Here is a 26,945-nt window from a genome sequence, read left to right on the forward strand (position 1 = left end):
TGTTTGGGGACATTCCTGGGAATGGGACACGGGGATGGGACACAGGGATTGGTGGCTCTGTTTGGGGACATTCCTGGGGACATTCCTGGGAGCGGGACACGAGGAATGGGGGCTCTGTTTGGGGACATTCCTGGGAATGGGAACATGGGAATGGGGATGGGACATGGGGAATGGTGGCTCTGTTTGGGGACATTCCCGGGAATGGGACACAGGGATGGGACACGGGGATTGGTGGCTCTGTTTAGGGACATTCCTGGGAATGGGACACAGGGACAGGAATGGGACACAGGGATGGGAATGGGACACAGGGATGGGAATGGGACACAGGGATTGGGGGCTCTGTTTGGGGACATTCCTGGGGACATTCCTGGGAGTGGGAATGGCTGGAATTCCGGCAGGGGCTGAGCAGAACCCACTCAGGAATCCCCAAGGTTCGGCCGTGGAAGCAGAAGGGATTGGGAGAGGGGAAATTCCCGGGATTCGGGGTGGGAATGTTCCCAAACAACAACAACAAAACAACAAAAACAAAAACAACAACAACAAAACCAGCAGCAGCAACAGCGCTGAGACCGGGGCTGAGTTACAGTTATCCTCTGGGAACGGGATATGGAATTCCTGGGATACAGAATTCCCGGGATACGGAATTCCTGGGATACAGAATTCCCGGGATACGGAATTCCTGGGATACAGAATTCCCAGGGTACAGAAATCCCAGGGTACAGAATTCCCGGGATACAGAATTCCCGGGATACAGAATTCCTGGGATACAGAAATCCTGAGATACAGTTCCCCAAATTCCCCCCAAAACCCCCCAATTCCCCTCCCTTCCGCCAGTCCTCCCCGCCGCCAGGGGGCGCTGTGGCGGGGCCGCCCTCCCCCGCGGCCCTGCGGAGGAGCCGCTCCCGCCGCCGCTCGGTGGTGCCGGGGGCGGGGAGCGTGGGCGGCGCGGGGCCGCTCTGGCCGCGCGCCTCGGTGGTGCGGAGTCCCGGAAGCGGCGCGGGCCGAGGCCGCAATGGCGGAGAGCCCGGCGGCCGAGGACGCGGCCCCGGCCCCGGCCGCGGTGCTGGCGGCGGGCGGCGGCGGCAGCGCCTCCCCCAGCGCCGCCGGCTCCGCGGGGACCCCCGGCGTCTTCATCCCCGCCGAGCTCTGGGCGGCGGCGGGCTTCGGCGCGGCCGCGGCGCCCGGTACCGGCGTGGCCCCCGGTAGCGGCGGCGCCCCGATGGCGGCGGCGGCGGCGGGGGCCGCGCTCCTCACGCACTCCGCCTTCTGGGACCCCACGGTCAGCGGCGACTGGGACAGCGAGCGGCCCAGCCCGGCCTGCCTGCTGCGGATCAAACGGTGAGCGGAGCGGCACCGGCACCGGCGGCGGCACCGGCGGCGGCAGCGGCAGCGCGGGGCCCGGGCGGGGAGCGCGGCGCGGGCGTTCGGCTCGGCCCCGCGGCCGGTAACGGGCCCTGCGCCGCACCGGGCACCGGGCACGGGGACAGCGGCGGAGACAGGTCCCGGTCCCTCCCGGTGTCCCGGGACAAACCCCAGGACAGGTCCCGGTCCTTCCCGGTGTCCCGGGACAAACACGGGGACAGGTCCCGGTCCCTCCCGGTGTCCCGGGACAAACCCCAGGACAGGTCCCGGTCCTTCCCGGTGTCCCGGGACAAACACGGGGACCGGTCCCGGTCCTTCCCGGTGTCCCGGGACACACACGGGGACAGGTCCCGGTCCTTCCCGGTGTCCCGGGACTCTCCCGGACGGGTTTGGCGTGGGAGGGTCCTTGGGCAGGGACACTTTGCTCTGTCCCAGGGAATTCCTGCCCAGGGATCCCCCTGGAATTCCTGCCCTGGGATCCCCTGGAATTCCTGCCTGGATCCCCCTGGAATTCCTGCCCTGGGATCCCCTGGAATTCCTGCCCAGGCATCCCCCTGGAATTCCTGCCTGGATCCCCTGGAATTCCTGCCCTGGGATCCCCTGGAATTCCTGCCGGGATTCCCAAGGATTCCAGGGGGGATTCCCGAGGATTCCAGGGGCGATTCCATGTGGGATTCCCAAGGATTCTAGTCAGGATTCCCGAGGATTCCAGGGGGGATTTCTGAGGATGCCAAGGGGGATTCCATGTGGGATTCCCAAGGATTCTAGCCAGGATTCCTGAGAATTCCAGTCAGGATTCCTGAGAATTTCAGCTAAGATTCCCGAGGATTCCAGGGCGAATTCCAGGTGGGATTCCCAAGGATTCCAGCGGGGATTCCCGAGAATTCCAGCTAAGATACCCGAGGATTCCAGGGTGAATTCCAGGTGGGATTCCCAAGGATTCCAGCGGGGATTCCCGAGAATTCCAGCCAGGATTCATGAGAATTCCAGCCGGGATTCCCAAGGATTCCAGGAGTGCTCTGGAATGCCTGGCCTGCTTTTGGGGCTCGGCTGGAGGATCTCACCCAGAGCCGGGACCAAAGCTCCCAAATCCCGGTTTAAATCCCGGTTTAAATCCCGGTTTAATTCCCGGTTTAATTCCCGGTTTAATTCCCGGTTTAATTCCCGGTTTCACAAGTCCCGTCCCGGCTCATTCCCGGTTTCCCTCTTTCCCAGGGATATCATGTCCATCTACAAGGAGCCGCCCCCGGGGATGTTCGTGGTGCCCGACCCCCACGACATGACCAAGGTGAGCCCAGACCCCGGCCCGGGAGCGCTCCCGGCTGGAATTCCCTGGGGATGGGGTTGGGATCCAGGGACTGGGAATGCCGGAGGGCTTGGGAATGCCAGAGGGTTTGGGAATGCTGGAGGGTTTGGGAATGCTGGAGAGTTTGGGAATGTTGGGGAGTTTGGGAATTCTGGAGAGTTTGGGAATGTTGGAGCTGTGGAGGGTTTGGGAATGTTGGAGTCATGCAGGGTCTGGGAATGCTGGAGGGTCTGGGAATGCTGGAGGGGTTGGGAATGTTGGAGAGTTTGGGAATGCTGGAGAGTTTGGGAATGCTGGAGAGTTTGGGAATTCTGGAGAGTTTGGGAATGTTGGAGCTGTGGAGGGTTTGGGAATGTTGGAGTCATGCAGGGTCTGGGAATGCTGGAGGACTCAGGAATGCTGCAGGGTTCAGGAGCCCCAGAGGGTCTGGGAATGCTGCAGGGCTGGGAATGCCGGGGGTCCGGGAATGCCGGGGGTTTGGGAATCCTGGAGGGTCCGGGAATGCCGCAGGGCTGGGAATGCCGGGGAGTTTGGGAATGCTGCAGGGCTGGGAATGCCAGGGGTCCGGGAATGCCGGGGGTCTGGGAATGCCGGGGCTCCGGGAATGCCGCAGGGCTGGGGTGTCCCCGCAGATCCACGCGCTGATCACGGGCCCGTTCGACACCCCCTACGAGGGCGGCTTCTTCCTGTTCCTGTTCCGCTGCCCGCCCGACTACCCCATCCACCCGCCCCGCGTCAAGCTCATGACCACGGGCAACAACACCGTCAGGTTCAACCCCAACTTCTACCGCAACGGCAAGGTCTGCCTCAGCATCCTGGGGTAAGCTGGGCCTAGGGTCTGCCTCAGCATCCTGGGGTAAGCTGGGCTTAAGGTCTGCCTCAGCATCCTGGGGTAAGCTGGGCCTAGGGTCTGCCTCAGCATCCTGGGGTAAGCCGGGCCTAGGGTCCAACTCAGCATCCTGGGGTAAGCCGGGCCTAGGGTCTGCCTCAGCATCCTGGGGTAAGCTGGGCCTAGGGTCTGCCTCAGCATCCTGGGGTAAGCCAGGCCTAGGGTCCAACTCAGCATCCTGGGGTAAGCCAGGCCTAGGGTCTGCCTCAGCATCCTGGTGTAAGCCGGGCCTAGGGTCTGCCTCAGCATCCTGGGGTAAGCCAGGCCTAGGGTCTGCCTCAGCATCCTGGGGTAAGCTGGGCCTAGGGTCTGCCTCAGCATCCTGGGGTAAGCCAGGCCTAGGGTCCAACTCAGCATCCTGGGGTAAGCCGGGCCTAGGGTCTGCCTCAGCATCCTGGGGTAAGCCGGGCCTAGGGTCTGCCTCAGCATCCTGGGGTAAGCCGGGCCTAGGGTCTGCCTCAGCATCCTGGGGTAAGCCAGGCCTAGGGTCCAACTCAGCATCCTGGGGTAAGCCGGGCCTGGGGTCTGCCTCAGCATCCTGGGGTAAGCCGGGCCTACGGTCTGCCTCAGCATCCTGGGGTAAGCCGGGCCTAGGGTCTGCCTCAGCATCCTGGGGTAAGCCGGGCCTAGGGTCTGCCTCAGCATCCTGGGGTAAGCCGGGCCTAGGGTCTGCCTCAGCATCCTGGGCTAAGCCAGGCCTAGGGTCCAACTCAGCATCCTGGGGTAAGCTGGGCTTAAGGTCTGCCTCAGCATCCTGGGCTAAGCCGGGCCTGGGGTAAGGCCGGGGCCAGCTGAGCTCGGGCTCTGCTCCTGGGTGAGCACGGACAGGACAGGACAGTTTAGGCTGTGCCAGGGGGAGTTTAGGCCCAGCTGGGGTCCCACAGGCCAGGCCCAGGGTCAGGCCCGGCTGTGCTCCCCAGATTTGGGCTCTGCTGCGGGGGGGGGGCGGTGCTGCTGATTAATTAACGACGGCGTTAATTGGCCCAGCACGTGGACAGGCCCGGCCTGGAGCCCGGCCCAGAGCATCTCGTCGGTGCTGATCTCCATCCAGTCCCTGATGACCGAGAACCCGTACCACAACGAGCCCGGCTTCGAGCAGGTCAGGCCTAGGGCTGGCACGGGCTGGGAACCCCGCCTAGGACTGGGATTACAGCTGGGACTGACTGGGAACCCCGCCTAGGACTGGGATTACAGCTGGGACTGACTGGGAACCCCGCCTAGGACTGGGATTACAGCTGGGACTGACTGGGAACCCTGCCTAGGACTGGGATTACATCTGGCACGGGCTGGGAACCCTGCCTAGGACTGGGATTACATCTGGCACGGGCTGGGAACCCCGCCTAGGACTGGGATTATGGCTGGGAACCCAGCCTAGGACTGGGATTACAGCTGGGACTGGCTGGGATCCCAGCCTGGAATTTGGCTCTGGACTGGTCAGGAATGGGACAGGGACTGATCAGAGCTGGGACCAGGCCTGGTCAGGGACTCGTCAGGCCTGGTTAGGCCGGGCCCTGCCGTGGTTAGGCCGGGCCCTGCCCCGGTTAGGCCAGGCCCTGCCCTGGTTAGGCTGGGCCCTGCCGTGGTTAGACCGGGCCCTGCCCTGGTTAGGCCGGGCCCTGCCGTGGTTAGGCCGGGCTCTGCCCCGGTTAGGCCGGGCCCTGCCGTGGTTAGGCCAGGCCCTGCCCTGGTTAGGCTGGGCCCTGCCCCGGTTAGGCCGGGCCCTGCCGTGGTTAGGCCGGGCCCTGCCCCGGTTAGGCCGGGCCCTGCCCGGGTTAGGCCGGGCTCTGACCGCCGTGTCCCCAGGAGCGGCACCCCGGGGACAGCAAGAACTACAACGAGTGCATCCGGCACGAGACCATCCGCGTGGCCGTGTGTGACATGCTGGAGGGAAAGTGTCCCTGCCCCGAGCCCCTGCGGTACGGGGACACCGGGGACACCGCGGGGGATGGGGACACCCGGGGGGTGGGGACACCAGGGGGACACCAGGGGGGATGGGGGTTGGGGACACTGGGGGGGATCGGGACACCGGGGGTGTGGGGACACCAGGGGGACACCAGGGACACTGGTGAAGATGGGGATACCAGGGACACCGGGGAGGGGATGGGGGGATGGGGACACCGGGGGTGTGGGGACACCGGGGGGACACTGGGGGGATGGAGGTGTGGGGACACTAGGGGGGATGGGGACACCGGGGGTGTGGGGACACCGGGGGGACACTGGGGGGATGGAGGTGTGGGGACACCGGGGGGATGGGGACACTGGGTGCTGTCCCCTCCCCGGCTCTGTCCCCTCCCTGGCTCTGTGCCCTGCCCAGGGTGCCACCGCAGTGTCCCCAGGGCCGTGCTGACCGTGTCCCCCGTGTCCCCTGCAGGGGCGTGATGGAGAAATCCTTCCTGGAGTACCTGGACTTCTACGAGGGCGTGTGCAAGGAGAGGCTGCACCTGCAGGGCCAGACCATGCAGGTGAGGGACACAGCTGGGACAGGTGGGGACAGCTGGGGACATGGCTGGGGACAGATGTGGGGCACAGCTGGAGCACAGCTGGGGCCAGATGTGGGGCACAGCTGGAGCACAGCTGGGGCCAGATGTGGAGCACAGCTGGGGCCAGATGTGGAGCACAGCTGGGGCCAGATGTGGAGCACAGCTGGAGCACAGCTGGCCTGGCCAGATGTGGAGCACAGCTGGGGCCAGATGTGGAGCACAGCTGGAGCACAGCTGGGGCCAGATGTGGAGCACAGCTGGGGCCAGATGTGGAGCACAGCTGGGGCCAGATGTGGGGCACAGCTGGGGCCAGATGTGGGGCACAGCTGGGGCCAGATGTGGAGCACAGCTGGGGCCAGATGTGGAGCACAGCTGGGGCCAGATGTGGAGCACAGCTGGGGCCAGATGTGGAGCACAGCTGGAGCACAGCTGGCCTGGCCAGATGTGGAGCACAGCTGGGGCCAGATGTGGAGCACAGCTGGAGCACAGCTGGGGCCAGATGTGGGGCACAGCTGGGGCCAGATGTGGGGCACAGCTGGGGCCAGATGTGGAGCACAGCTGGGGCCAGATGGGGAGCACAGCTGGGGCCAGATGGGGAGCACAGCTGGGGCCAGATGCGGAGCACAGCTGGGGCCAGATGCGGAGCACAGCTGGGGACACAGCTGCGGCACAGCTGGGGACAAACGGGGGCACAGCTGGCCTGGCCAGATGTGCAGCACCAGGGGAATTTCAGGATCCTCTCTCCCCAGGCTGGGCTTTCCCTGTGGAATTCTCCCCGTTTCCACCCCATCCCCTCTCCCAGAGCCCCCCGTCCCTCAGCCCTGCCCTTTCCCCTTTTCCATCCCTCACCCCTGCCCTTTCCCCTTTTCCATCCCTCACCCCTGCCTTTTTTCCCCTTTTCCCCCTTTTTCCCCCCTCACCCCTGCCATTTCCCCTTTTTCCCCCCTCACCCCTGCCCATTTCCCCCCATTTCCATTTTTCCCCCCTCACCCTGCCCTTTTCCCCCCCATTTTTCCCCATTTCCCCCCCATTTTCCCCCTTTTCCCCCCATTTTTCCCCCTCACCCTGCCCTTTTCCCCCCCTTTTCCCCCCCATTTTTCCCCATTTTCCCCCCTTTTTCCCCATTTTCCCCCCATTTCCCCCCCTCACCCCTGCCCTTTTCCCCCCCTTTTCCCCCCCTTTCCCCCCCCATTTTCCCCCATTTTTCCCCCCTTTCCCCCCCATTTTTCCCCCTCACCCTGCCCTTTCCCACCCCATTTTTCCCCATTTCCCCCCCTTTCCCCCCATTTTCCCCCCTCACCCTGCCCTTTTCCCCCCCATTTTTCCCCCCATTTTCCCCCCCATTTTCCCCCCCTTTTCCCCCCATTTTTCCCCCCTCACCCTGCCCTTTCCCACCCCATTTTTCCCCATTTCCCCCCTTTTTCCCCGTTTTTCCCCCCTCACCCTGCCCTTTTCCCCCCCTTTTCCCCCCATTTTCCCCCCCCTTTTCCCCCCATTTTCCCCCCCATTTTTCCCCATTTCCCCCCTTTTTCCCCCCATTTTTCCCCCCTCACCCTGCCCTTTCCCCCCCCAGGACCCTTTCGGGGAGAAGCGCGGCCACTTCGACTACCAGGCGCTGCTGGGGCGGCTGCAGGCGCTGCGGGCGCGGCTGCAGGAGCGGCAGCAGCAGCAGGACAGCGCCGAGCTGGACTCGGAGAGCAGCTCCTCGGAGCCCGAGCCCGAGCCCCAGGGCTGCCCCAAGGCCTAGGAGGGCCCGGCCCGGCCCGGGACTGCGGCACAGCCAGGCCGGGGCGGGGAGAGCCGCGGGCTCCTCCTCCATCCCTCCCTCCTTCCATCCATCCCTCCTTCCTGCCATCCCTCCCCGACGGCCAGGAGAGTTCCCCGAGGATTCCCCGAGGAGAATTTGCCCAAAAAAGAGACAAAGCCAAGCTCGGGACAGGCTCCTCTTGGACAAAGGTACTTCCTGGCATGTGGCATCAGGTTTTTTTGGGGTTTTTTGGAGAACGCCTACACTGGTTGGGTTTTTTTTTTTTTCCTTTTATTTTGTTTTTTTTTTTCTTCTTTTTTTTTTTGTTTTCTTTTTGGTTGGTTTTTTTTCCAGGTTTTCAGGTTTTTTTGTTTTGTTTTTTTTTTTTCAATTAAAGAGCTCTAGACTGCAAATCCTTGAGAGCTTTTCTGCTCCTGGGCAGGGAGGGAACCTTTCCCTGGAGCTCGGATAAGCCAGGGTGTGTCCAGGTGGAATTTGGGAGAGCCGGGGCCTCCCTGGTGTCTTTCTTCCAGGCAAACCAAAGAGAAAGGAATTCTCCCTGCTGGAATTGGGGCTCCTTCCCCAAAACTTTACTCTTTGGAGACTCCCTGTGGAAAAGTGGGAACGGCAGGAATCCCTGGATTGGTTCAGCCTGGAGCTTTGGGGAAGGGAGGATGAGGAGAAATGCTCGTGGTTATTTCTGGAAAATCCAATTTAGGTTTTAGCAGGGCTTTCCTCCTGGAAACAGCTGGAGCTGCTCTGGAATTCTCTGTCCCCACCTCGGCTGTCCCCTCCCCTCCCTGCTGCCACCCCACGGGGACAATTCCAGCCGGACAAACCCCTGTGCCAAACTTGGTAAAATTGGGCGTTTTTGGGAGCCCTGGCGCTGCTGAGGGCAGGGGCCGTGCCCTGGGTGACACGGAGAGGTGACAGTGGCACTGCCACCCCCCCAGGCCGGGCTGGAGGTGACAATTCCCCCTGGAGCCGGGCTGGGGGGAGCAGGAGGAGCTGCAGGCTTCGTTTGTTCATGGTAGGGACACAAAACTGCCTAAAATCCCGCCCAGTTGGGACCAGTTGGGACCAGTTGGGACCAGTTGGGGACCAGTTGGGGACCAGTTTGGGACCAGTTGGGGACCAGTTGGGGACCAGTTTGGGACCAGTTGGGGACCAGTTTGGGTCCTGCTGGTGCTGGGAGAATTTCCAGCCTGGAGACTCATCCTGAGGGGCAGGAGAGGCCCCCAAAATCCCCAAACCCCCCAAAATCCCTGAGGGGCAGGAGGAGCCCCCAAAATCCCCAAACCCCCCCAAAATCCCTGAGGGGCAGGAGGAGCCCCCAAAATCCCCAAATCCCCCAAGGGGCAAAAGGAGCCCCCAAATCCCCAAAACCCCCAAACCCCCTGAGGGGCAGGAGGAACCCAAATCCCCCAAAATCCCAAAATCTCCCAAATTCCCTGAGGGGCAGGAGGAGCCCCCAAAATCCCCAAACCCCCCCCAAATCCCCAAATCCCCCGAGGGGCAGGAGGAACCCAAATCCCCCCAAATCCCCCAAAATCCCCAAACCCCCCGAGGGGCAGGAGGAACCCAAATCCCCCAAAATCCCAAAATCTCCCAAATTCCCTGAGGGGCAAAAGGAGCCCCCAAAATCCCCAAACCCCCAAAATCCCCCAAACCCCCCAAATCCCCAAACCCCCCAAAATCCCCAAACCCCCTGAGGGGCAAAAGGAGCCCCCAAAATCCCCCAACCCCCCCAAAATCCCCAAACCCCCCCAAATCCCCAAATCCCCCGAGGGGCAGGAGGAACCCAAATCCCCTGGGAGGATTTGGGAATGCAGCAGCAGCAGCAGCAGAAAGGGGGAAAATTGGAATTTCCCTGGTGGGAAATGGGGAATTTCCTGGTGGAAAATGGGGATTTTCCCAGTAGAAAATGGGGAATTTTCCTGCTGGGAAATGGGAAATTTCTGTAGTGGGAAATGGGAATTTCCCTGGTGAGAATTGGGGAATTTTCTTGGTGGAAAATGGGAATTTCCCTGGTAGAAAATGGGAATTTTCCTGGTGGGAAATGCAGAATTTCCCTGGTGGGAAATGGGGATTTTCCTGGTAGGAAATTGGGATTTTCCTGCTGGAAATTGGGGATTTTCCCTGGTGGGAAACAGGGAATATTCCCTGGTGGAAAATGAGGAATTTCCTGGTGGGAAATGCAGAATTTCCTGGTGGGAAATGTGGAATTTCCGTGCTTTTCCCAAAAAAACCCCTCGGGAATTCTTTCCCTTCTCTTTCCCCCAATCCCCCGGGGCTGCTTTGGGTTTAACCCTTGAGGGGAGGCGGAGCTGCCACCCCGCAGGTGAAGGGCAGGTGCCACCTCCTGTCACCTCTGTCACCTCTGTCACCCCTGGGCAGGTGCCACCTCCTCTCTGTCACCTCTGGGGCAGGGCTGGGCAGGTGCCACCTCCTCATTGTCACCTCTGGGCGGGGCTGGGCAGGTGCCACCTCCTCATTGTCACCTCTGGGCGGGGCTGGGCAGGTGCCACCTCCTCTCTGTCACCTCTGGGGCGTGGCTGGGCAGGTGCCACCTCCTCATTGTCACCTCTGGGGCGGGGCTGGGCAGGTGCCACCTCCTCTCTGTCACCTCTGGGGCGGGGCTGGGCAGGTGCCACCTCCTCATTGTCACCTCTGGGCGGGGCTGGGCAGGTGCCACCTCCTCTCTGTCACCTCTGTCACCTCTGGGCGGGGCTGGGCAGGTGCCACCTCCTCTCTGTCACCTCTGTCACCTCTGGGCGGGGCTGGGCAGGTGCCACCTCATTGTCACCTCTGGGCGTGGCTGGGCAGGTGCCACCTCCTCACTGTCACCTCTGGGGCGGGGCTGGGCAGGTGCCACCTCCTCACTGTCACCTCTGGGCGGGGCTGGGCAGGTGCCACCTCCTCTCCGTCACCTCTGGGCGGGGCTGGGCAGGTGCCACCTCCTCTCTGTCACCTCTGGGCGGGGCTGGGCAGGTGCCACCTCCTCTCTGTCACCTCTGGGCGGGGCTGGGCAGGTGCCACCTCCTCTCTGTCACCTTCTGGGCGGGGCTGGGCAGGTGCCACCTCCTCTCTGTCACCTCTGGGCGGGGCTGGGCAGGTGCCACCTCCTCAGTGTCACCTCCTGTCACCCCTGGGCAGGTGTCACCTCCTCACTGTCACCTCTGGGCGGGGCTGGGCAGGTGCCACCTCCTCAGTGTCACCTCTGTCACCTCTGGGCGGGGCTGGGCAGGTGCCACCTCCTCAGTGTTACCTCCTGTCACCCCTGGGCAGGTGTCACCTCCTCATTGTCACCTCCTGTCACCTCCTGTCACCTCTGGGCGGGGCTGGGCAGGTGCCACCTTCTCAGTGTCACCTCCTGTCACCCCTGGGCAGGTGTCACCTCCTCTCTGTCACCTCTGGGGCGGGGCTGGGCAGGTGCCACCTCCTCATTGTCACCTCCTGTCACCTCCTGTCACCTCTGGGCGGGGCTGGGCAGCTTCTCCAGCTTTTCCATCTTTTCCAGGGCTGGGAGTGGCGTGTCCCCGCCGTGTCCCCCCCCGTGTCCCCAGCCCCAGGGCCGACCCCCAGGCAGGGACATTTTTAGCCCCCGGAAACAAAAATGGCGCTCGGAGATCTCCGCTGCTTTCTGTTGTGCAGAAGAATTCCAAGAATTCCCGGTTTTTTTCTTGGGTTGGGATTTTGGTTTTTTGGGGTTTTTTTTTTGGGGGGGGTGTTTGCTTTTTTTTTTTAAATTTTTTTTTTTGGTTTTTTCTTTGTGCAATAAAATTTTGGTTTGGCAGAACCCTGCGGCGTCGCTCAGCGGGAATTCTGAGGGAATGAACCTTTCCCAAAATGTTCCCAACATTCCAGAGGGGGAATCCCATCCCCCGACTCAAACCCTCCTTCTGGGGCCTCCCCCAAACCCGGCGGGGCTCCATCCCACAGAACTTCCCAAGCTCTGGAATTCCTTACAAAACGTTTATTGCCAGCCCTGCTGTCCCTGGGATTGCGGGAGGGATCCCAAGGATCCTGGGAGGGATCCCGGGGGGAATTCCTGATGATTCCAGCCAGGATTCCTGCGGATTCCCAGAGGGATCCCAGGAGAGATCCCAGGAGGAATTCCTGATGATTCCAGCCAGGATTCCTGAGGATTCCCAGAGGGATCCCAGGAGGGATTCCTGAAGATCCTGGTGGGAATTCCAGGAGGGATTCCAGCCAGGATTCCTGCGGATTCCCAGAGGGATGCCAGGGGGGATCCCAGGAGGGATTCCCGATGATTCCAGCCAGGATTCCTGAGGATTCCCAGAGGGATTCCAGGGGGGATCTCAGGAGGGATTCCTGAGGATTCCAGGGGGGGATTCCAGCCAGGATTCCTGAGGGCTGCAGGAAGGAGATTCCCAAGGATCCCAGGAGGGATTCCAGCCAGGATTCCTGAGGATTCCAGGGGGGGATTCCAGGAGGAATTCCTGGAAGGATTCCCAAGGACTCCAGGGGGGATTCCAGCCAGGATTCCTGAGGACTGCAGGAAGGAGATTCCCAAGGATCCCAGGAGGGATTCCTGGAGGGATTCCTGGGGGGAATTCCAGAGGACTCCAGGGGGGATTCCAGCCAGGATTCCCGAGGGCTCCAGGACGGATTCCTGAGGATCCTGGGGGGAATTCCAGCTGGGATTCCCAGGACTCCAGGAGGGATTCCCGGGGTTCCAGGGGGGATTCCGAGGGATTCCCAAGGACTCCAGGGGGGATTCTGAGGGATTCCCAAGAACTCCAGGGGTTATTCCTGGGATTCCAGGGGGTATTCCTGAGGATCCAGGGGTTGTTCCCAAGGATCCAGGGGGTATTTCTGGGGATCCAGGGTTATTCCCAAGGATCCAGGGGGTATTCCCGGGGTTCCAGGGGGGATTCCTGGGGTTCCAGGGGGTATTCCCAAGGATCCAGGGGGTGTTCCCAAGGATCCAGGGGGTGTTCCCAAGGATCCAGGAGGTATTCCCGAGGATCCAGGAGGTATTCCCGGGGTTCCAGGGGTATTCCTGGAGTTCCAGGGGTTATTCCCAAGGACTCCAGGGGTTATTTCCAGGGATCCAGGGTTATTCCCGAGGATCCAAGGGGTGTTCCTGAGGATCCAGGGGGTGTTCCCAAGGACTCCAGGGGTTGTTCCCGGGGTTCCAGGGGTTGTTCCCGGGGTTCCAGGGGGTGTTCCCGGGGTTCCAGGTGGTGTTCCCGGGGTTCCAGGGGGTGTTCCCGGGGTTCCAGGGGGTATTCCCGGGGTTCCAGGGGGCGTTCCCGGGGTTCCAGGGGGCGTTCCCGGGCTCCCGGGGCACTCAGGGCCCGGCCGTGCCCTCCTGGCCGTGCAGCTCCGAGAAGAGCGCGGGCAGCCAGAACTGCGGCTCGGCCGGAGCCTGCGCGTCCAGCCAGGCCATGCCCTCCTTCAGCAGGTGCTCCTGGGGGAATAAAATAACGGGAAAAACGGGAAAAATAATGGGATTGGGAATGGCACCGGGGGCCAGCCAGGCCATGCCCTCCTTCAGCAGGTGCTCCTGGGGGAATAACGGGAAAAACGGGAAAAATAATGGGAAAAATGGGATTGGGAATGGCCAGGCCATGCCCTCCTTCAGCAGGTGCTCCTGGGAAAAATAACGGGAAAAATAAAGGGAAAAGTAGGATTGGGAATGGGAATAATGGGATTGGGAATGGCCAGGCCATGCCCTCCTTCAGCAAGTGATCCTGGAACAGTGGGAAAATGGGAAAAATGGGAAAAATGGGAATGGGAATGGACTGGGAATGACTGGGGATGGACTGGGATGTGCTGAGTTGCCGTTGCTGTTCCCATTACCAACCCACTCCCATTTTCCCCATCCCCAGTTCCCCGTTCCCAGTTCCCCATTCCCAATTTCCCCATTCCCCATTCCCCATTCCCATTCCCCATTCCCCATTCCCCATTCCCATTCCCCATTCCCCATTCCTAGTTCTCGTTCCCAGTTCCCCATTCCCAATTTCCCATTCCCAGTTCCCCATTCCCAATTTCCCCATTCCCCATTCCCCATTCCCATTCCCCATTCCCCATTCCTAGTTCCCATTCCCAGTTCCCATTCCCAATTTCCCCATTCCCAGTTCCCATTCCCATTCCCATTGCCCATTCCCATTTCCATTTTCCCCATTCCCAGTTCCCCATTCCCAGTTCCCATTCCCAGTTCTCCATCCCAAATCTCCCATTCCCAGTTCCCCATTCCCATTCCCAGTTCCCCACTCCCAGTTCCCCATTCCCAATTTCCCCAGTTCCCTATTCCCATTCCCATCCCCATTCCCCATTCCTAGTTCCCGTTCCCAGTTCCCCAGCCCAATTTCCTCACTCCCATTCCCAATTTCCCCATTCCCATTGCCATTCCCAGTTTCCCATTCCCATTCCCAGTTCCCCATTCCCAAATCTCCCATTCCCAAATTTCCCAGCCCCACCTACCAGCACCTGCTTGGCTCTCTCCGTCTCCCAGCCGAGGCTCTCCCGGATCTCGCTGACCGTCACAAATCCTTTTTTCTGGAAAAACAAACCCAGGGAATTCCCTCGGAGCGGGGACCCCTCGCTCCCATCCCAGTCCGGCCCAGTCCTGGATTTTTATGGAAGCACCAGGAATGCTGGGCTGCTTTCACCCAGGCTCAATCCCCGCTCCAGCAGCTCGGCCAAGAGCGGATCCAGCAAATTCCCGTTCCCAGAAAATCCCATTCCCAGCAATTCCCAGCAATTCCCAGCAATTCCCACTCCCAGCAATTCCCATTCCCAGCAATTCCCAGCAATTCCCATTCCCAGCAATTCCCACTCCCAGCAATTCCCATTCCCAGCAAATTCCCATCCCCAGCAAATCCCATTCCCAGAAAATCCCATTCCCAGCAAATTCCCATTCCCAGCAATTCCCATCCCCAGCAATTCCCATTCCCATTCCCAGTATTCCCAGTATCCCACCTCGGCCAGCTGCAGCACCACGCTGTGGTCCATGCCCAGTGCCATTCCCAGTACCATTCCCAGTATCATTCCCAGTACCATTCCCACCTCGGCCAGCTGCAGCACCACGCTGTGGTCCATTCCCAGTATTCCCAGTATTCCCAGTACCATTCCCAGTATTCCCAGTACCATTCCCACCTCGGCCAGCTGCAGCACCACGCTGTGGTCCATGCCCATTCCCATTCCCAGTATTCCCAGTATTCCCAGTATCCCACCTCGGCCAGCTGCAGCACCACGCTGTGGTCCATTCCCATTCCCATTCCCAGTATTCCCAGTATCATTCCCAGTATTCCCAGTATCCCACCTCGGCCAGCTGCAGCACCACGCTGTGGTCCATTCCCAGTACCATTCCCAGTATTCCCAGTGCCATTCCCAGTATTCCCAGTACCATTCCCACCTCGGCCAGCTGCAGCACCACGCTGTGGTCCATTCCCAGTATTCCCAGTATTCCCAGTATCATTCCCAGTATTCCCAGTACCATTCCCACCTCGGCCAGCTGCAGCACCACGCTGTGGTCCATGCCCATTCCCATTCCCATTCCCAGTATCATTCCCAGTATTCCCAGTACCATTCCCACCTCGGCCAGCTGCAGCACCACGCTGTGGTCCATTCCCAGTATCATTCCCAGTATTCCCAGTACCATTCCCAGTATCCCACCTCGGCCAGCTGCAGCACCACGCTGTGGTCCATTCCCAGTATTCCCAGTATCATTCCCAGTATTCCCAGTGCCATTCCCAGTATTCCCAGTATCATTCCCAGTACCATTCCCACCTCGGCCAGCTGCAGCACCACGCTGTGGTCCATTCCCAGTATTCCCAGTATCATTCCCAGTATCATTCCCAGTACCATTCCCACCTCGGCCAGCTGCAGCACCACGCTGTGGTCCATTCCCAGTGCCATTCCCATTCCCATTCCCAGTATTCCCAGTATCCCACCTCGGCCAGCTGCAGCACCACGCTGTGGTCCATTCCCAGTATTCCCAGTATCATTCCCAGTATTCCCAGTGCCATTCCCACCTCGGCCAGCTGCAGCACCACGCTGTGGTCCATGCCCAGTGCCATTCCCAGTATTCCCAGTATCCCACCTCGGCCAGCTGCAGCACCACGCTGTGGTCCATGCCCATTCCCAGTATTCCCAGTATTCCCAGTATCATTCCCAGTAGCATTCCCACCTCGGCCAGCTGCAGCACCACGCTGTGGTCCATTCCCAGTATTCCCAGTGCCATTCCCAGTATTCCCAGTAGCATTCCCACCTCGGCCAGCTGCAGCACCACGCTGTGGTCCATTCCCAGTGCCATTCCCAGTATTCCCAGTATTCCCAGTATTCCCAGTAGCATTCCCACCTCGGCCAGCTGCAGCACCACGCTGTGGTCCATGCCCATTCCCATTCCCAGTACCATTCCCAGTATTCCCAGTACCATTCCCACCTCGGCCAGCTGCAGCACCACGCTGTGGTCCATTCCCAGTACCATTCCCAGTATTCCCAGTGCCATTCCCAGTATTCCCAGTACCATTCCCACCTCGGCCAGCTGCAGCACCACGCTGTGGTCCATTCCCAGTATTCCCAGTATTCCCAGTATCATTCCCAGTACCATTCCCACCTCGGCCAGCTGCAGCACCATGCTGTGGTCCATGCCCAGTGCCATTCCTAGTATTCCCAGTGCCATTCCCAGTACCATTCCCAGTATTCCCAGTATTCCCAGTATCCCACCTCGGCCAGCTGCAGCACCACGCTGTGGTCCATGCCCAATATTCCCAGTATTCCCAGTATTCCCAGTATCATTCCCAGTATCCCACCTCGGCCAGCTGCAGCACCACGCTGTGGTCCATTCCCAGTATTCCCAGTATTCCCAGTATTCCCAGTGCCATTCCCAGTATTCCCAGTGCCATTCCCACCTCGGCCAGCTGCAGCACCACGCTGTGGTCCATGCTCAGCTCGGCCGGCACCGAGCGCACCAGCACCGTCCCCCCCACCGGGATGGTCCCGAAGCCGCTGCCCAGCACCTTCAGCTTCCTGATGGCCCGCAGCAGGTCGTCCCTGGGGACACACCGGCATTCCCGGGAATTCCCAATCCCACACGGACACACCGGCATTCCTGGGATTCCACGGACACACCGCCATTCCCGGGAATCCCACGGACACACCGCCATTCCCGGGAATTCCCACGGACACACGGACACACCGCCATTCCCGGAATCCCACGGACACACCGCCATTCCCGGGAATTCCCACGGACACACGGACACACCGGCATTCCCGGGAATTCCCACGGACACACGGACACACCGCCATTCCCGGAATCCCACGGACACACGGACACACCGCCATTCCAGGAATCCCACGGACACACCGGCATTCCTGGAATCCCACGGACACACGGACACACCGGCATTCCCGGGAATTCCCACGGACACACGGACACACCGGCATTCCCGGGAATCCCACGGACACACGGACACACCGCCATTCCCGGAATCCCACGGACACACGGACACACAGACAGGCTGGGAATTCCTGACTCCCCACGGACACACCGGCATTCCCGGGAATTCCCACGGACACACGGACACACCGCCATTCCCGGAATCCCACGGACACACGGAGACACCGCCATTCCGGGAATCCCACGGACACACGGACACACCGCCATTCCCGGGAATTCCCGACCCCCCACGGACACACGGATTCCCGAGGGATCCCCGGGGAATTCCCGACCCCACTCCCACAGGGATTCCCAGGAATTCCCAGCCCCACTCCCACACGGATTCCCAGGGGATTCCCGAGGGATTCCCAGCCCCACTCCCACACAGATTCCCAAGGGATCCCCGGGGGATTCCCGAGGAATTCCCGGGGTTTCCCAGCCCCACTCCCACATGGATTCCCGAGGGATCCCCAGACGATTCCCAGCCCCACTCCCACACGATTCCCAGGAATTCCAGCCCCACTCCCACAGGATTCCCGGGGATCCCCAGCCCCACTCCCACAGGATTCCCGGGGATCCCCAGCCCCACTCCACAGGATTCCCGGGGATCCCCAGCCCACTCCCACAGGATTCCCGGGGATCCCAGCCCACTCCCACAGGATTCCCACAGATCCCCGGGGATCCCCAGCCCCACTCCCACAGGATTCCCACAGGATCCCCGGGTTCCCAGCCCCTTTCCCACAGGATTCCCAGGGATCCCAGCCCCACTCCCACAGGATCCCGAGGGATTCCCAGGGATCCCCAGCCCCACCCGCACTCACGCGCTGACGTCCTGCGCGAACTTCCCGCGGCCCTTGAGCACCTGCTGCTGCAGCTCCTCCAGCGTGATCAGCCCTGCCGGGATCATCCCGGATCATCCCGGGATCCCCACAGGATTCCCAGGGGATTCCCAAGGATTCCCAGCCCCACCACTCCCAGGATCATCCCAGGATTCCCAGGGGATTCCAGGGCATTCCCAGCCCCCTGCTCCCAGGATCATCCCGGATTCCCAGGGGATTCCCAGGGGATTCCCAGCCCCCTGCTCCAGGATCATCCTGGGATTCCCGGGAGATTCCCAAGGGATTCTCAGCCCCGCCCCTCCCGGGATCATCCCAGGATTCCCGGGGGATCCCCAGCCCCCCCAGCCAGTGGGTTTTATGGGATTTTATGGGATTTGACGGGGTTTTGTGGGGTTTTTGTGGGATTCAGAACATCCATTCTGGGAATCCCAGCCCTCCGGGATGGCTGGGATCCCTGGATCAGGGATGATGGATCCCTGGGATCAAGGGGGGGGTTAATCCCTGGGATCAGGGATGATGGATCCTGGGTGAGAGGATTCCTGGGATCAGCAGCTCCCTGGATCAGTGGATCACTGGGATCAGGGCAGATGGATTTCTGGGATCAGGGATGATGGATCCCGGAATCAGTGGATCTCTGGATTCCCCGGGATCAGTGGATCCTGGATCAGGGTAGGTCAATCTCTGGATCAGTGGATTCCCTGGATCAGTGGATCCCTAGGATCAGGGATCCCCGAATCGGTGGATTCACTCGTGTCACTGCATCTCTGGATCAGGAATGACAGATCCCTGGATCGGGTGACCCCTGGATCGGTGGATTCCTTGGATCAGTGGATCCCTGGATGAGGTGATCCCTGGGATCAGTGTCTCCCTGGCTCAGTGGATTTCCAGGGATCAGTGGATCCCTGGATGAGGTGATCCCCAGATCAGTGGATCCCTGGGATCAGTGGATCCCTGGCTCACTGGCTCCCCTGGATCAGTGGATTTCCCAGGCTCATTGTCCTCCCAGCTCAGTGTCCCCCCACTCACTGTCCCCATGGCTCACTGTCCCCATGGCTCACTGTCCCCCAGCTCAGCGTCCCCAGCTCAGTGTCCCTATGGCTCAGTGTCCCCCAGGTCAGTGTCCCCCCACTCACTGTCCCCATGGCTCACTGTCCCCATGGCTCAGTGTCCCAGCTCAGTGTCCCCATGGCTCAGTGTCCCCCAGCCCACTGTCCCCATGGCTCAGTGTCCCCATGGCTCACTGTCCCCAGCTCAGTGTCCCCCTGGCTCAGTGTCCCCCTGGCTCAGTGTCCCCATGGCTCACTGTCCCGTGGCTCAGTGTCCCCAGCTCACTGTCCCCGTGGCTCAGTGTCCCCAGCTCAGTGTCCATGGCTCACTGTCCCCCATGGCTCACTGTCCCCATGGCTCAGTGTCCCCATGGCTCAGTGTCCCCATGGCTCACTGTCCCCCATGGCTCACTGTCCCCCATGGCTCAGTGTCCCCGTGGCTCACTGTCCCCATGGCTCAGTGTTCCCACCCAGTTCAGTGTCCCCATGGCTCAGTGTCCCCGTGCTCAGTGTCCCCAGCTCAGTGTCCCAGGTCAGTGTCCCGGTGCCCGGTGCCCACCTCCGTTGCGGTGCCGCAGTGCCAGGCACACCTCGATGATCTGCACGCCCAGCTCGTAGTAGAAGTCTCCGACCCCGAGCACCTCGGCCCAGAAACCCTTCCGGCTGGGCAGGACAGCGCTGCCACCGGGGGCCAGGCCACTGCTGTCCCCTCAGTGTCCCCCAGCTGTCCCCCACTGCTATCCCTCCACTGCTGTCTCCTCAGTGTCCCCCCACTGCTCATCCCCCCATCGCTGTCCCCTCAGTGTCCCCCATTGTCCCCCCCACTGCTATCCCCCCATCGCTGTCCCCTCAGTGTCCCCGGCTGTCCCCATTGCTGTCACCCCCTCCTGTCCCCCCTTATCCCCCTCCTGTTCCCCCCCTTGTCCCCGTGCTGTCCCCCCCATTGTTCCCCCATTGTCCCCCCCCATCCCCTGTCCCTGTGGTGTCCCCCTGTCCCCACCCATTCCCCCTGTCCCCATGGTGTCCCCCCCTCTCTCCTGTCCCCGTGCAGTCCCCCCTGTCCCCATGGTGTCCCTCCCGTCCTACTGTCCCCCCCATCTCCCCCGTCCCCATGCTGTCCCTGTCCCTGTCACCCTGTCCCCCCCATCCCCATGGTGTACCCCCTGTCTCCCTGTCCCCCCCATCCCTGTCCCCATCCCTGTGCCCTGTCCCTGTCCCCGTGCTGTCCCTCTGTCCCCTGTCCCCGTGCTGTCCCTGTCCCCGTCCCTGTCTCCCTGTCCCCCTGTCCCCGTGCTGTCCCTCTCCCCGTCCCCTGTCCCTGTCCCCTGTCCCTCTGTCCCTCTCCCGTGTCCCTGTTCCCCCTGTCCCCATGCTGTCCCCCCTGTTCCCCCCATCCCATGCTGTCCCTCTGTCCCCCTGTCCCTGTCCCCCCTGTCCCCATGCTGTCCCTGTCCCTGTCCCTGTCCCCTGTGTCCCCAGCCTCACAGGCCAGCGGGTCGACGCCGATGGCGGCGCACATGTGCTGGAACTGCAGGCGGAACTCGGGCTGCGCCGGATCTCCTGCTTGTGCTTGCTGGCAAAGGCCTGCAGGTGGGTCCGGAACGTCTCCAGCTGCTTGGACATCTGGACAGACGGACACAGGGACATGGGGACACGGGACAGCAGGGACAGCAGGGACAGGAACAGGGATGGGGACAGGAATGGGGATAGCGGGGATGCCATGGGCTGTGCTTGCTGGCAAAGGCCTGCAGGTGGGTCCGGAACGTCTCCAGCTGCTTGGACATCTGGACAGACGGACACAGGACACCAGGATGGACACGGGACAGCAGGGACAGCAGGGACAGGGGGACAGCGGGATGGGGACAGGAATGGGGATAGCAGGGATGCCATGGGCTGTGCGTGCTGGCAAAGGCCTGCAGGTGGGTCCGGAACGTCTCCAGCTGCTTGGACATCTGGACAGACGGACACAGGGACATGGGGACACGGGACAGCAGGGACAGCGGGGATGGGGACAGGGATGGGGATAGCAGGGATGGGAATGGCAATGCCATGGGCTGTGCTTGCTGGCAAAGGCCGGCAGGTGGGTCCGGAACGTCTCCAGCTGCTTGGACATCTGGACAGACGGACACAGGGACATGGGGACAGCAGGGACAGCAGGATGGGCACGGGGATGGGGACAGGGACAGGGAAAGGGACAGGGATGGGACAGGGACAGGGCGGGCATCCCCACCTGGGCCAGCTGATCCTCAGCCAGGACCGTGCCCCGCTCCTTGTACTTGGCCTGGGGAGAGAGCCCGTGAGGGCACGGCCAGGGCGGGACAGCCCCGAACCGGGACGGACCCGAACCGAGACAGCCCCGAACCGGGACGGACCCGAACCGGGACAGCCCCGAAGCCCGAGGATCCCGAAGCCCGAGGATCCCGAAGCCCGAGGATCCCAAAGCCCGAGGATCCCGAATCCCGTGGATCCCGAAGCCCGAGGATCCCGGCCCGGGCCAGCCCCGATCCCCGCGGGTCCCGTCCCGCCCTCCCCGCGGGCTCTGGGCCACGCCCGGCTCTGGCCCCGCTCCCCCCCGCACCGAGCCCCGACCCCGCCCGGGCCGCGCTCTGCCTGTCCGGTGTCCCCCGGTCTGTCCCGTGTCCCCCGGTCTGTCCGGTGTCCCCCGGTCTGTCCGTGTCCCCTGTCCCGTGTCCCCGGTCCCGTTCCCCGTCCCGGTAACCTCGGTCAGTTTCCTCCTGGCGATCGCCCCCGCCCCCACCCCCCGCCGGTGCATCCCGGCCCCGCCGCCGCCGCCGCCGGCGCGGATACGTCATCGAGCGCGACGCGTGACCGTCATCGAGAGCGCCGCACAAACGTCATGGAGTGCGACGCGTGACGTGGCGTAATCGAGTGCGCCATATGACGTCATCGATCTGCGCCGCGTACAGGGAAGGGCTCCGCCCCCCTCGGGAAAGATGGCGGCACCGCCGGGAGGAAAGGGTTAAAGGTCAAAGGTTAAATGGCATTGGGAATATTTTAACTGTTTGAATTTTTGTTTATATTGTTTTTTATTTTCATCGGTTTAATATTATTTGTATTTTATTTTATTTTATTTTATTTTATCTTATTTTATTTTATTTTATTTTATTTTATTTTACTTTACTTTATTTTATTTCATTTCAGGCTGTTCTTGTTCTTTTGATATTTTTGGGTTTCGGTTTCGTGCCCTCTCTGCGGCTTTTCCTGGGAACGGTTTGGCTCGGCCGGCAGAGGGGGACAGACAGCGGGAACGGGACGGACAGACGGACACGGGGATGGGACAGACAGACAGACAGCAGGAATGGGACAGACAGACAGACAGTGGGGATAGGGACAGACAGACAGACAACGGGAATGGGACAGACAGTGGGAATGGGACAGACAGCGGGAATGGACAGACAGACAGCGGGAATGGACAGACAGAGGGAATGGGACAGACAGCGGGAATGGGACAGACAGACAGACAGCGGAATGGACAGACAGACAGCAGGAATGGGACAGACAGACAGACAGCGGGAATGGACAGACAGACAGACAGTGGGGAATGGGACAGACAGACAGCAGGAATGGGACAGACAGACAGACAGCGGGAATGGGACAGACAGACAGACAGTGGGGAATGGGACAGACAGACAGACAGCAGGAATGGGACAGACAGACAGACAGCGGGAACGGGACGGACAGACAGACAGTGGGGATAGGGACAGACAGACAACGGGAATGGGATGGACAGACGGACATGGGGATGGGACAGACAGACAGCAGGAATGGGACAGACAGACAGCAGGAATGGGACAGACAGACAGACAGTGGACAGACAGCAGGAATGGGACAGACAGACAGACAGTGGGACAGACAGACGGACACGGGGATGGGACAGACAGACAGCGGGACAGACAGTGGGAATGGGACAGACAGACAGTGGGAAGAGGAGAGGACAGACAGACACAGACAGATACTGGGGAATGGGACAGACAGACGGACAGACGGACATCAGGGATGGGAACGGGACAGACTCCAGGGGACTGGGATTGGTTGGATTGGATGGATTGGATTCCATTTCCACCCCAGCCCTAAAACCTCGATTTCTTTCCATCCCATTTTATTTTAATACTTAATTTTAATTTCTTTTAACCCCCTAATCCCGGGATTTATTTCAATCCCATTTATTTCAATAATTTATTTTAATGATTTATTTTAACCATGTATTTTAATCCCCTAACCCCGGGATTTATTTTAATCCCATTTTATTTCAATCCCATTTTATTTCAATAATTTATTTTAATGATTTATTTTAACCATGTATTTTAATCCCCTAACCCCGGGATTTATTTCAATCCCAGCTTATTTTAATAATTAATTTAATTTATTTCCACCCCCTCACCCAGGTTCCCATTTTCCCTGCCCCCACCCCCGCCCACCCTGCCCAGGAAAAGCCAAAAAAGCCCCAAAATCCCAAATTTCCATCCTGGAGCGTTCGGGGCTGAAGGAGTCGCTCCTGCCGGGACGACCCACAGGAATGGAATTTTAGGGAATTTCAGGGAATTTTAGGGAATTTCAGGGAATTTTAATGAATTTCAGTGGATTTTAGGGAATTTTAGTGAATTTTACTGAATTTGAGTGAATTTCAGTGAGTTTGAGAGAATTTAAGTGAATTTTGAGTGGATTTGAGTGAATTTAGTGAATTTTGAGTGAATTTTAGTGAATTTTGAGTGAATTTCAGTAAAGTTTAGTGAATTTTAGTGGATTTCAGTGAATTTTAGGGAATTTCAGTGGATTTGAGTGAATTTGACTGAATTTTATAGAATTTCAGTGGATTTTGAGTGGATTTTAGTGAATTTTAGTGAATATTGAGTGAATTTCAGTAAATTCTAGTGGATTTGAATGAATTTCAGTGAATTTGAGTGAATTTGAGTGAATTTTAATGAATTTCAGTGAATTTCAGTGGATTTTAGTGGATTTTAGTGAATTTCAGTAAATTTTAGTGAATTTGAGTGGATTTCTGTGGATTTTAGTGCATTTCAGTGGATTATAGTGAATTTTAGTTAATTCAATGAATTTTAGTGAATTTTCCTGAATTTGAGTGAGTTTTATAGAATTTCAGTGAATTTCAGTGAATTTCAGTGAATTTTAGTGGATTTTACCAAATTTGAGTGAATTTTAGTGGATTTTTAGTGAATTTCAGTGAATTTTAGTGAATGTGAGTGAATTTCAGTGAGTTTCAGGGAATTTCAATGAATTTTAGGGAATTTCAGTGAATTTGAACGTCAGGGAATTTTAGGGAATTTTAGGGAATTTATATTTATATTTACATTTATAATTTATAATTTATTTATGTTTATTCATATTTGTATTTGTATTTATATTTATATTTATATTTATATTTATATTTATATTTATATTTATATTTATATTTATATTTATATTTATATTTATATTTATATTTATATTTATATTTATATTTATATGAAACTTGGATGGGAAAGGTCTAGGAACGATCCAGAAGGAGAATTTGGAATTTTCCCAAGCGGATTCCGTTCCCCGCCCCCCAGAAATTTGTCAGGAAGAAGAAAAAAATTCTAAAAAAAAATTAAAATAGAAAAAGAAAAAGAATAAAGTGAAATAACCCCGAGTGGGGGCGGGGGCGGCGCCAGGAATCCCCAAAATCCTGAAAGTTTGGGGGCATTTTTGGGGCACTTTTGGGGAATTTTGGGAGCACTTTTGGGGAAATTTTGGGGGACTTTTGGGGGCATTTTTGGGGAATTTTGGGAATTTTTAGGGCAATTTTTTGGAATTTTTTGAGGAATTTTTGGGGGCAATTTTTGGAATTTTTGCGGCAATTTTTGAGCAATTTTAGGAAATTTTTGGGGCAATTTTTGAGCAATTTTAGGGAATTTTTGGGGCACTTTGGGGCATTTTTGGGGCATCCTCAGAGCCCCCGGAGCCCCCAGCCCCGGCAGGGCACGGGGACAGACCCGAGCGTCAGGGAGGGGACAAAAGGGGACAGGAGGGGACAGGGGGAGGGGACAGGGGGGGAGGGGGGGAGGGGACAGGAGGGGACAGGGGGAGGGGACAGGAGGGGACAGGAGGAGGGGGACAGAAGGGGCAGGGGAGGGGACAGGAGGGGACAGGGCGGTGACAGCGGGCGGACTTTGCCCCCTCCTCGCTCCCCGTGCCCGTCCTGGGGGGGGCAGGGTGGGGGTGGCACCCGGGGCCATCCCGGGAGGGGACACGGCGGGGACAGGGACGGGGACAGGGATGGGGACCGAGATGGGGACAGAGATGGGGACGGGGATGGGGACAGGGATGGGGACAGGGACAGGGATGGGGATGGGGACAGAGATGGGACAGGGATGGGACAGGGACAGGGATGGGGATGGGACAGGGACAGGGATGGGGACAGGGATGGGGATGGGGACAGGGATGGGACAGGAATGGGGATGGGACAGGGATGGGGACAGGGATGGGGACAGGGTTGGGGACAGGGACAGGGACAGGGATGGGGATGGGGACAGGATGGGGACAGGACCTCCTGCAGGGCACGTCTGTGGGTAAGAGGACAAAATCCGGCTGATTCCATCCAAAACCGTGGCTGCCCTCCTGGCCCTGGGAGCCACCGGACGGACGGACAGACGGACAGATGGATGATGGATGGAGGGATGGATGGATGGATGGATGATGGATGGATGGATGGATGGATGGATGGAGGGATGGAGGGATGGAGGGATGGAGGGATGGATGGATGGATGGATGATGGATGATGGATGGATGGATGATGGATGGATGGATGGATGATGGATGGATGATGGATGGATGGATGGATGATGGATGGATGGATGGATGGATGGATGGATGGATGGATGATGGATGGATGGATGGATGGATGGATGGATGGATGATGGATGGATGATGGATGGATGGATGGATGGATGGATGGATGGATGGATGGATGGATGATGGATGGATGGATGGATGGATGGATGGATGGATGGATGGATGATGGATGGATGATGGATGGATGGATGGATGGATGGATGGATGATGGATGGATGGATGGATGGATGGATGGATGGATGATGGATGGATGGATGGATGGATGGATGATGGATGGATGGATGGATGGATGGATGGATGGATGGATGATGGATGGATGATGGATGGATGGATGGATGGATGGATGGATGGATGATGGATGGATGGATGGATGGATGGATGGATGGATGATGGATGGATGATGGATGGATGGATGATGGATGGATGATGGATGGATGGATGGATGATGGATGGATGGATGGATGGATGGATGGATGGATGATGGATGGATGGATGGATGGATGGATGGATGATGGATGGATGGATGGATGGATGATGGAGAGGTGGATCCATGGATGGACAGATGGACAGATGGACGATGGGTGGTGGATCCATGGATCCAGGGACGGGTGCTGAGGGCTCAGGGTTGGTCCCTTGGGGTTTCAGCCCCCCTGGGCTGTGGGGGCACACAGGAGGGCTGAAGGCTCAGCTGGGACATTTTGGGGACAGGAGATCAAACAAAACCCTCACATCCACCCCAAAACTGACCCAAGAGTCCCCCTGGGTCTGGATTCACCCCATCCTCCCCAAACCCGATCCCACAAACCCCCGGCTCTGGAATCCCCCCCCATCCTCCCCAAAACTGACCCAGGAGTCCCCCCAGCTCTGGAATCTCCTCACCCACCCCAAAACTGATCCTACAAACCCCCCCGGCCCGGAATCCCCCCACCCACCCCAAACCCGATCCCACAAACCCCCTGAGTCTGCAATCCCCCCCATCCACCCTAAAACTGACCCAAGAGTCCCTCCGGGT

At 59.2% G+C, this 26,945-nt stretch overlaps 2 protein-coding genes across 4 annotated transcripts; one reads left to right on the plus strand and one right to left on the minus strand.

The window, feature by feature from the left end:
* The first annotated feature begins 997 nt into the window (after positions 1-997).
* UBE2Z (ubiquitin conjugating enzyme E2 Z) lies at positions 998-9,464 on the plus strand. 3 transcript variants are annotated; one of them, XR_009489625.1, is made up of 9 exons: positions 998-1,338; positions 2,578-2,650; positions 3,301-3,488; positions 4,545-4,656; positions 5,361-5,473; positions 5,929-6,019; positions 7,611-7,993; positions 8,318-8,867; positions 8,934-9,464. XR_009489625.1 is itself a non-coding variant. In XM_059869420.1 (7 exons), exons 1-7 carry the CDS (start codon positions 1,013-1,015, stop codon positions 7,782-7,784), a joined length of 1,077 nt encoding a protein of 358 aa, XP_059725403.1. In that variant the 5' UTR covers positions 998-1,012; the 3' UTR covers positions 7,785-8,041. The 3 variants fall into 3 exon arrangements, 1 of the variants encoding a protein (XP_059725403.1); XR_009489624.1 differs by having other exon boundaries at positions 8,318-9,464; XM_059869420.1 differs by lacking the exons at positions 8,318-8,867; positions 8,934-9,464 and having other exon boundaries at positions 7,611-8,041.
* A 2,281-nt stretch (positions 9,465-11,745) lies between these two features.
* On the minus strand, positions 11,746-21,906 carry LOC132339141 (vacuolar-sorting protein SNF8-like). Its single transcript, XM_059869225.1, is given in 9 exon segments — positions 11,746-13,221; positions 14,238-14,312; positions 16,670-16,811; positions 18,018-18,090; positions 19,641-19,742; positions 20,564-20,629; positions 20,632-20,704; positions 21,312-21,362; positions 21,801-21,906. Coding segments are annotated over 9 exon segments (756 nt in total). The 5' UTR covers positions 21,855-21,906; the 3' UTR covers positions 11,746-13,101.
* Positions 21,907-26,945: the final 5,039 nt, after the last annotated feature.

This window comes from Haemorhous mexicanus, chromosome 28 (assembly GCF_027477595.1).
Source record: "Haemorhous mexicanus isolate bHaeMex1 chromosome 28, bHaeMex1.pri, whole genome shotgun sequence".
In the NCBI taxonomy this organism is placed as follows: Eukaryota; Metazoa; Chordata; class Aves; order Passeriformes; family Fringillidae; genus Haemorhous; species Haemorhous mexicanus.